Source organism: Solanum pennellii, chromosome 2, assembly GCF_001406875.1.
Source record: "Solanum pennellii chromosome 2, SPENNV200".
NCBI lineage: Eukaryota > Viridiplantae > Streptophyta > Magnoliopsida > Solanales > Solanaceae > Solanum > Solanum pennellii.
In genome coordinates, this window is record NC_028638.1 from 7157038 (window position 1) to 7168219 (window position 11182).

General features: G+C 36.1%; 1 protein-coding gene across 3 annotated transcripts; it reads right to left on the minus strand.

The window, feature by feature from the left end:
• Positions 1-649: 649 nt before the first annotated feature.
• LOC107008926 lies at positions 650-7373 on the minus strand. Of its 3 annotated transcripts, XM_015208141.2 has the most exons (5): positions 7029-7373; positions 6151-6254; positions 5632-5808; positions 2223-4078; positions 650-983 (listed from the first exon to the last, which is right to left on the minus strand). In XM_015208141.2, exons 1-5 carry the CDS (start codon positions 7169-7171, stop codon positions 834-836), a joined length of 2430 nt encoding a protein of 809 aa, XP_015063627.1. In that variant the 5' UTR covers positions 7172-7373; the 3' UTR covers positions 650-833. The 3 variants fall into 3 exon arrangements, with proteins under 3 accessions (XP_015063627.1, XP_027770822.1, XP_015063628.1); XM_027915021.1 differs by lacking the exon at positions 7029-7373 and having other exon boundaries at positions 5632-5804; positions 6151-6249; XM_015208142.2 differs by lacking the exons at positions 5632-5808; positions 6151-6254; positions 7029-7373 and adding an exon at positions 5041-5173.
• Positions 7374-11182: the final 3809 nt, after the last annotated feature.

Here is an 11182-nt window from a genome sequence, read left to right on the forward strand (position 1 = left end):
CGTCCTACAATAGGTCTTGGATTATGGTTTAAACTTGTGCTATATCTCTCATACTTTTATCTACTTTGTTATTCCTATTAACGCTTCCTTGTGTTTGTATTTCATCGGACTGTTGACCCCACTTGAGAATGGTTAGATGTCATCACGGCTAAGGTAGAAGTGGGTTTGCAACACATTGATTGAGGCTATGTTTCTGATGATTGGGAAAAGTTGATAAAAGAAAATGATACAGAGAAAATGTTTACTTACAGAATTCAGGGTGTGCAATAAAAGTAGTGTCAACTTGCTGGATATGAATAATTTATCAGCATTGCAGAGCATTATTGTCATCCACACTGTCACTGGAAAAGACAGCCATAGAGGATGAAGAAAATTGGTCAACTTAAACATGAGTCGAACTTGGAATTTCCAGAATCATATAAATTTCATTGCCACTTGCCTACACTAATAAGACTTCAGAGAGATGCAGCACAACACAAACTTCACATACAAAAGAGAATTGAGATCATAAGAGATGTGAAAAAATTAATGACATGCCAACGCTTGTTTACCACTGCTGGGTCTCATCTTACAGTATAGGTCTCAGGGTGTTAGGAGAAAAGTTGGAACATGAATGGGGGTAATAGGTCCTGCAAAATTTAAGGGGTCGTTTGGTTGAAAACAAGTTATATCATGATTAATTATCCAGAATAAGTTATTCCACAATGAGGTATCCCATCACTTAAGTGTATAGTTGGGATATCGGGGACAAGTTTAGAGATGCACTGAAGCATTATCAAAAAATTACACTAATAATATTAACCTATATACATGTTGGACTGACTATTCCCTCCTTACATCTCGGATAAGAGGTTGCTGATTTTCCGAAGCTCCTCAAGAGCTGTCATCGCTGTTCCTTGACTTTGACCAGCCAAATCAATCTTAGAGACGTTTTTGAAGGTCCCAACATGACCCTGAGCTTGCAGGAACTCAGACTCGATCACCTGGAAAAATGAACAGCAATAAACGAACTGAAAAATAGACCAGATAAACTATTGAACCAGGTTTTCTCTATTAGAGTAAATACAATTATCTTTCAACAGGAACCGGAACCAAGTCAAAGCGCTGCAGGTCTTGCAAACAATTGAAATCACAAAAAAATACTTAAAACTGGGCAAGAAATTTATCACAACTATTTCCATACATTTGGACTAGTGCATCCACAAAGACAACTAGATAGAGAGTGCATGTGTTTGCTTCCTTGTGCATGTTTTTCCATTAACTTTGCAAAATATAAAATAATAATCCAGTTCTACTCTCTTTTGTTTTAATTAAAAAAAGAACACGGTCATGAGTTTTATCCCATTGACTATTTTATTATTAAGGCAATAAATGAAAGGTCTGTACAATCCAGTACTAATTGTACTACACAACCAATCTAATTTTATCTGACAGATCACCAGAGTGCAAATATGTTTCAAGTTCACTAATATATCACATAGCTCCTATCCCTTTGAAAATCTTGCTATATGGATGGTGTCGGACAATGTTCTTTTGTGAAACTAATAGGCATGCATGCCTCATTGATATTGAGCCCCAGGTCCATCTCTAAATTTCTATTTTGGGAAGCATAAACAATAATCAGATAGAATCTTAAAACATCTTTACTTCACAAAAAGGAAAATATAAAGGGAAATGGAGAAGATAAAAGAACAAAGAGACCATGCTAAGATGAAATGCACGAATTTGGAAAGATGAAGTCTGACTAAAACAGAAGAAATTAGTAAAATTCATATACAGAAAAATTATATAATTCGTTCAGCTTCGTAATTGAAGCTCCAGAATGTCTTGAGAAAATTATAAGAGCTAAATCCACATAGTTAAATTATTAAATTTTGTTAAGAATGTTCCAACAAAATTCGAGAATGCTAACCATCGAAAGGATGGATAAATTATTTATTAACTAAAGGTATGTTCAGTATGGAGGAAAACATGTTTTCCATTTTTCCTATATTTGATTGGTCAAAATTTTGGAGAACATTTTCTCTAGGAAAACAAGTTCCTTAAAAATTACTTCCCAAGGGGGGCTAGTATATACAAAAATAACAACTTCACTTGAATCCCAAGCTAGTGGAAGTCAACTGAATGAATCGTCATGATTCATTTTGCCCTATTTGGAATCATTTTATTCCAATATTCAATAAGATAACTACATATAAAGTAACAAAGTAAAGCACTCTAACCTGGATTTTTTCGTGCATAGACTGTCCAAGATTTCTCAATGTAGCTATAAGATTTTGGTCTACAGTTTCCTCTTTGATTACTTCATAGTTATGAGATGCATCAGCTGTAGAAGAACCAGCTGGGGTGGTCAGATTATTCCCACCATTGCAAGTTTTTATGGAATCACAAAGACCACTTCTATCAGACGTTTCCTCATCAGCATTTCGTCCAAATTTCCATAACCTCTGAAATTTACCAGAAACAGATCTCTGTTCCTTCAAGCCTATTGTACATGTACCTCCTGAGGCATCGTTAGGTTCAGATTTTGAACAGGCCTGCTGTGGTGGATCCAAACTTCGGAGAGGTGAGTTTCCCAGATTGGTTCCAGACACCTCACCTCTATTGGCATCAACATTAGTTTCATCTGCATATGAGTTTGATGCAACACTACTCTCAGATCTATTTTCAGGATCACCAGCATGTATAGGACTTGGGGGATCTGAGAAAATAGAAGCACTCTGTACACTAGCAGCATTTCTGCTTGACCACATTTGCTCAGATGCGCAAGTCAAATCATCTCTACTGTAACCATCTTGTACATTTACCGCAACTGGATTTTTCTCCTGTACATTATCATCACCAATATGATTATTTTCATCTTCATCCGAACAAAGGTTCTGAGGCATATCTTTCAATAAATTTTTCCTAACCGACAACTTGGGATCTTTTCTTCCATTATTAACCTTAGATGGCGATGGAGCTAACTCGGTTCTAGTAAGATGCAACTCAGACCAACCTTTTCTTTGCTTTGAAGTTTGTTTCTGTATGCAATTTTGCTTGAGCCCTTCTTCTTTGTGTATAACTCTCCACTTTTCTTCCCAATAGCTTTCTGGTACCAAATATAAAGGAGTCCTTTGGGAGCTTAAATCATTTGAATTGCTATGACCTCTCACAACTTTTGACTTACTTCTACCATAGTCTCCACCTTGGCCAACTAAGGGAGTTGAATTGTTGTCCTCCGTTGCCAAAGCCTGCAGGGATTTTGCCTTTGCTATCAGTTTTTCTACAATTGCGTCATCTGGAAAATTTAGCAATCGTTGAAGGCACACAGTAGCATTTTCAGAGGCAAGTAGTGAAGGTCTCAAGTGAAGTATCATAGTAACTGCATAAGCTGAGATGAATGTTCCTCTGTTTGAATTCAAGACACTGCAGCTGGACTCAGCAGCAATTTCAGAAGATTTCACCATCTTCTTGTTTTCACATGCAAATATTTCATCCCAGATTATCAATAGGTCTTCAAGTGCAAATTCACGCCCAAATAGTACTCGTAACCAACGAAGTGCAAAGTACTGTGGTTCAACCCCTAGCTTGACAAGGTGGCCGTGGAGAGAGGAATCAATAAGTGAAAGCAAATGGTAAAGTGCTGCTGAAGCTTCAATGACAGGGGAAAAGCCAGCATGAGGAGTACCATATGGTGAATGGGAGAAGAACTCTGTCATAGCAACTGCACCGCTAGCCCCATTCATCAAAGCATCAAACATACAGTATGCATCATGTTCCATAAACTTCTCGGACAAAAGAATACCAAGCTCACCTTCAGTACCGTAAGCATCATTCAGCAAAACAATGCATTGTATCTTGGGATCTAGTTCAGTTAAACTAGTAATTTTCAGTGGACTGCTTTCGGATCTATTTTCTTCTTCCTCAGATTCTGAAAATTTTCGGATATCAAATTTATATGTAAAATCGTTTTCATGAAATGAAAAACCATCAAATTTGTCAGCAAAATAATCTTCATAAAGATTCCTCACTTCAGAAAGCTGCTCAATATCAGCTTGAAGAACATAGAGAAGTGGGGCCAACAGTTCATGCATCCCTGCAAACCAAAAGCAGAATGCTTATCATCTTACTGAGAGGACAAAAAAAGATCAATTATCACAAGAATAGAAGGAACATGAATCATGACATATATACCTTCTTCCCCCCCCCCCCCAAAAAAAAAAAAAAAGAAAGACACATGGCACGGTCGCTAATATGGACTCCAAGGTTATGTTAGATTAAGCAGATCGAAGCGAATAGAAAAAGAGGGGAGCTTTTTCATCGTCAGCGCTTAAAAGGTGAAAGGATTCGCCGAAGTGTTTTATCTATCACGAGGCAAGGAGTATGTCTCAAGACGCAGAGTGTAAGCCCCATGAACTATTTCTTTTTGCCAATTTTAAACAGAAAAATGCACATATATAAAAGAAGAAAGGAGCCATTCTCTCAAAAGTTTTACTTGTGCACGTGTACATAAGAGGTTTTTAAATTAGACACATGATGCTAGGGTTTGAATATCTATGTTCATTTTATTTTGGTTCAATATCTATGTTCATTTTATTTTTAACAAGAAGATTCTTGTTCTCTTTTTTTTTTTTTTTTGTTTAGAATGGCATCCAAGCCCATTTTCATCTACAACCATAAATTGTCCGTTTATTGATTTTTTATTTTGAAAAGTCTTTACATGTAAGGAACAGTACCCAATGAGAAGCGAAGATAAATAATTCATTTCATCCACCAGCGTCATTATTAGTATTTTCTAGAATTTACTCTTTTAACTCTTCAGAGAATGTTCTATCGTCAGGTATGAATCAGCTAGTTTCCACCCCACCCAACACGACTACTTCTTCTTCTTGGGCAACCTTGCACTTCAAGTTCTCATCTTTGTCTCTCTTGTTTTCTTTCCCACCAGTAACTAGAATTAGAATTATAGTGGATTACAAACTAAAGATACTGAACCTTCAATCCGAGATGGTTAATGGAGAAACAATATTTAGAAAGTTAATGTTCAGTAAGTTCTACCGAAGATTAAGTTGTAGGCTGAAAATACTGAGGTTTATGATTTCATTTGTCATATTTGTGATGTGAATTGGAGATTCCCATCTGGCCTCGCCTAAAACTTGGGATGTTCCTCCAGCGAACCTTGCGGCCTCCAGCAGTATTTTTTATCTTCCTCACCCAAAGAAGCGCCCGGGAAAAAGCTTTAGAAAAACAGAGGTCAGAGCAAAGCAATCACTTTAAGACAAAATGGGCTATTAGGCATCAGACGGTGCTACACAAAATGTAAATTAAAGGGAGCAGCACACAACATAGAACATTGGATAAAGACACACCATAAAGGATGCCACTTTTTTCTTTTTCCTATCAGTGACAAACTAATAGAGCACAGAGTCTTGATTGATAATGGGAAATTTTGAGTATGGGATAAGATTCAGAACATGCATGTTATTTGAAAGACTTTGATCTCCATTGACTAATTACAAATGCACAATTTTTTAAGCTACTTATCAAAAAAAGATTCTTTCATGCACGACAACTGAAACAAGTAAAGGCACCTAATCAAAAGGAAACAGAGGAAACAGAGCTACAAATGGCATGAAATACTATATTCACCTTGCCTGTAGCCGAATTCTGGATGTCTAAGACACCAAAGCAACAATATTCTTCTCAATGTGGCTTGACAACCAGGTGTTTGAAAGTAGTTACCATGCTCAGGATATAGACGAGAGAGATCCTGATCAACCATTCTCTCCAATTCAGCATTCCTAAAGAAGCGACTCCACATGCTATCTGCAGGAAAACCCCACAATTAGTGCATAGGTAAGGTCACCACAAGCTACTGACTCACCAAAGTGTTTTTTCCCAAATGGCAGAAGTAGCGCTGATTAAATTCTAAACCAAGGAACCGAAATAGGACAGATTAATTAAGAAGCGGGATTTAAAAACAAAGCTCAATGGAAGAACCATTTCAAGTTGCAGTAGTGAATAAAAACGTCCAAAGGGATGATAAGTTTAAAGATTATTCTAGTAAAAAAATAAGATACAGGTAAAATGCAGAAAGGTGCCCAAAGTGAATATTTTTCATTATGGACATATGGAAAAGGGAGAAGATCACTTTATCAGGCGTGTTACCTGGATTTTGTGAGAGTGGATTGTCCATGACAAGATCAAGAGAATTACTTCCATCTTTCGGAACATGTGGATCAATCAGAAGCTGCCGCCTCAAAGAAGCATACCTGAATTAAAGCAAAAAACACCTTAAAAGATGCATAAGCTAATCTTTATAACCAGAATGCTTCATGTAACAAATTAAAAACATATGCGGGAATAACCATTAGAACAAAAATTAAAATAAGCAACATGCTCAAACAGACTATATCAGTAGATTTTGTTGTTCACTGAACTTGATGCGGAAATTTCCAAATCCATAAACAATACGTATCACACCAAGATGTACTAGAAAAAAAAAACGAGCTTTCTCCACCGAAGTTTTTCGGAAATGAGCTACACGACAGCCTAACATGTGAAACAGCAATACTTATCTGTGGTTATAAGTCACCTAACACCTAAGTTAACACAATCTGATTCAGGGAAATACCCAAAAACTCATAGACTGTTATGTTTTTGTTTCCTTTTAAGATAAGGAAGCAACACATGGCTGTTCAGTATTACCAAAATATCAATAGATGAAACAAGTACATAATTTTTGAAGATGATCACAGTTTATATTTTACAATATGGTTGTTATTGCAACTTCAAACTTGAAATAGAGAAATCTAAGTTTGACGAGTAATTCGAGTGAAATGATGGTTTCCGAGTGAAATAGATGCTACTACTTCAACTTCCAAACACCCTTTTTGTACTCTAAACTTCAAATGATTTTTTCTTCTACCCTTCAACCAAATCACATCCAAACTAACGCGGCGGACGCCTACTCAGGAAACTAAGAAGAGGAAAAAAAACATAAACTGACCGGATTAAGAAAATTGCAAAGTTTACAATTTTTATACCTCCTACGGAAATCGGCTGTGCTGCGGCGAAGATCATGGATGGATGAATCAGGGGAAGAAGGCAAAATACCCAAATCAATACGCCATTGCACCCCCCTTAGATCTCCAAAACGTCGAGCTTCTTGAGGCAATGTAGTCGACATAGCTTTCTTCCCCCTTCTTCTATATCAAAGATGCAGCAACCAGAATCAAACTACATATCCATTTGCTCAAGAATTTGCCATGATAAATTGAAAAGGAAACAAGGAAATGTGTGAAGGAAAAGATAATACGGGAAGCAGAAAAGCAGAAAAGCAAAGAAACAGCAGATGACATTGGGAGAAAAAAATAATGTGCTAGCCTAGCCAAAATAAGGTAAGAATGCCTCTTAAGTTTTCAATTTTAAAAAAAAGGGACAAGTGGATCCCTTTCCCCCCTCTATTTTCTTGTTTTTAACATTAATAAAAAAGATCAAACTATTAATTTTAAAAAACTTAAAGACTCAAAATAATATTTTTAAAATTTTAATAAAATTCCAATTTAAAAAGATGTTGAAGAGTTTTTCATTAATAGAATAGAATCAAACGACTAGGACGGCAAAGGAACGATAAGTTGAAAAAAAATTCAACTTATCAGCGTGTTGGCTTGACAAGGCAAGAATGTGAAGACTTAACAATGGCAAGAACAAAGGCAGTTCACCCGAATTGCTGAAATAAAACTAAGTGTTGGAGGACAGCTAAAATATTCTAAGTGTTGGAAGCTGGCTGAAATATTCTAAGTGTTGGAATGTAGCCTGAAATATTCTAAGTGTTAGAATATTAGTATTTCGTGTAGAAAAGAATGTAATTTGAATTAGATTCTATCTGTTAGAAATATAGCTGTTGGAAACTTAGTTTGAACCCTGTGATGACAAGTGTCGGACAGGTGTCATTTGTAACTGCCACATGTAACTGCCATGTGCAGAATTTTTATTAAGGGTGGAAATTCGTCTAAGGCTTAGACAGAGAGTGTTTTTAGCCTTAGACAAATTCGTGAAGCCTTCCTTTGTATTAATTATCAGATTAATAAAGGTTGGGACAAGTTCCTGTAAAATCTGTTTGTTGTTTAACTTTGCTGCTAAAGTATTTCTATACTTAGTCAAATTCGTGGGTGTATAATAGGCTGAGTGTTACAGACGTTTGTAAGACTGCCTAGAGTGGTGTTCGATAAAAATAAATCGACCCTCTTTCAATATTCAATAATTTCTATTGTGTTTTCTTCCTAGTAAATTTTCTTCTCTTTTCTATTTCAAAATATCAAAACTAGGGTTTCATAAAGAAGAAAATCATTATCATATTTTTTTGTTATTTTGCATTGCATTTATTCCGCTTGAAGTTAAAATTAACTCAAAAGAACTTTTTAGTCTGTATAAAATTATTTTGTGTTAATGATTTAGCCAATTTAGTTGTTTTACCAACAACTTTTACAGTTGTCTGAACAACTACTGAAGTTATTTATAGGAATAATTATGCATATCTTTCGGATACAAAATGGTCCAACAACTGCATGAAGTTGTCGGACGATTAGATAAGTTGTTTCCACAACTACGACAGTTGTTAGACAAATGTGTTCAGTTGTTGATCAATTGATTAGTTGTAAGACAAACAATATAATTATTGATGTTTAATGTACTATAATTACACATTTTCTATTGATCCTATTAAGTTAATTTTATATCATTTACTAACTTTTTAACTATTTTAGTGTAGATATAATGCATCAATATAAGAGGAAAAGAATTGAAACATCTTCACAGAATCCAAATGCTGGAGAAAATGATGAGAGCTATACGACTTCTAAGAAAAGAGGTACTGCAACACTTCAAACTTGTAAGAGCAACAATGACTTATTAGTAGAATAAAAAAGTGATGAAAATAGCGAGAAACAATCTAGTGAGATGGAAAAAAACTTTAAGAGCAGCGGAGACCTATTAGGTGAAGAAAAAAGTAACGAAATTAGAAAAAATTCAAGCGAAAAAAAATTAGATGATGAAAGTGATTGATATAAATCTAGTGGAGAAGAAAAAGGTGATGAAAGTGAAAGTGAAAGTGATGGAGAAAGACTTGATTCAAGTTTATGATTGCAATATTCATGTGCGTGATGAACTGACTTTCACATTGATCCAACTCATTTTCATATTGTGGCCCAAACTACTCAAGCAAAGCGGGATGTTCAATTATTTGTCTGAAAATTTATTGAATGATACATGGTCATATGAGCGTCTAAAATATGTGCCAAGTAACCATTTTTGTGCGGCATTATGGACCATTGATACGCTCAAACTTACTTCTCAAATAAGAAGTAAAGCGGTCGTGTCAAGTAAATAACCCAACTAGTGAGGTTGGGATCGTTCCCACGAGGAAAATAGTCTAGACTTAACTTCAACCTGTTATTACTATTGTTTGGTCAATGACTTCCTTGGAAAGTAAAAACAATAAAAGGGGGGTTTCTATTTCTAAATGAGTGAAAATAACTAACGAAATTGAAAGAGACACTTAACAGCTTTGAATGTTGGAGTTTAATCAATTAATCAAAGTAACTAGGGTTTACGTGTTCCCCACAGGTTCATAACTTGATAATTCTAACTATAACAATTCTTTCCTAGTATCTTGCATGCAAAGTGATAAGTTATGTATTTCTAAATCCTTGGTCCGGCATCTAGAAAATCTCACTCCGCACCTTGGTCCGGCTACGTGTGTTGCTATCCTAACCCTTATCTTTACCTCATATTAAGCATCGTATTCGATATTTGACTCAGTTATTACCTCGTACCAATCAATACTAGCCTATTAGATAGTATACACTAAATCTATGTTAATAATTCTTTTCCTATTATCTACCTCCTTGGTCCGGCAAGTAGCATTAAGGCGAGTTCTAACGTTGGTCATCCGTTAAAAAGACTTCTAAGCGAAAGAATTATTAATACATGCAAGACACTATTCTAGAATTGTTATTTTAGCTAGGGTTTATCTCATTATTTGCCTATAGTTCCCACAACCCTAGTTATGGAGTTTAGTTACTCATAGCCATAAACACAATATTCAAATATATTAAATAAGAATTCATGTACTTACTTCAATGAGAAAGAATAAAATCCAAAAGGTTGCTTGATTAATCACCAAAAATCACTTGCAAGAATTCTCAAAGTAATCAATAATCTCACGAAAAGTCTAATGATTATCAAGAATCTCACAATACAATGTTCACCAATACGAAGTTTTAACAATCTAAGAGTCTAACTATCAGGTGTCTAACCTCAAAAACGAGGTTTTTCGAACTATTTATAAAAATACAAAAACCTAATTAAACAAGAATTCTAATTGCTGGAAATCTGCCAAAACGCGGCTGGGTCGACGGACCACGCGACGGACCGTCGTGGTCACGACGGACCGTCGTGGACTCCGTCGTCCCATACTTGTGCAATTTCTTCTGCTGCTTTCTTCATTACCCTCGACGGCAAGTATGACGGACCGTCATAGGCACAACGGTCCGTCGAGGGTCTTCGTTCCAAAACACTTCAACTCTTGGAATATGGGTACTGGGATTACTTCTTTGAACTTCATGACGAACCTGCAGGACGGACCGTCATAGACACGACGGACCGTCACAAGCTTCGTAACCCCACACTTGGTCAGACTTCCCCATCTTCCTTCAGCAGCTACACTACGCTGCCACCTACGGACCGTCACAAGCACGACGGACCGTCACAAGCTCCGTAGGTGGTCTCTTCTGCATTTTTTCGCTCAAAAACCTCCGCATTCATCTTTGGACAGATTTCCTGCAAATAAGGAGAAACTTATATAAAAACTAGCACAAAAAGGCTTTTGGACACACCAAACTTAAGGAAAAAGTATTAATAATACCGTGAAACCACGGTATATCAACACCCTCAACTTAAATTCGTTGTTTGTCCTCAAGCGACGCACTATGACTCAATACAAAATCTTTGTACAATAGTATCCATGTTTTATCCTTTGCAATCATTTGGCTATCAATCCCGATTAATCTCATCATATCTATGCATGCTATCACTATTAGGCTTGAATTATGTGGGATCAGAACATGACACAGACTCACCATGCACTAACACCTATCCTCTTCAATTTCTCACCGAGGTGCTAACAATTCCGGTATTG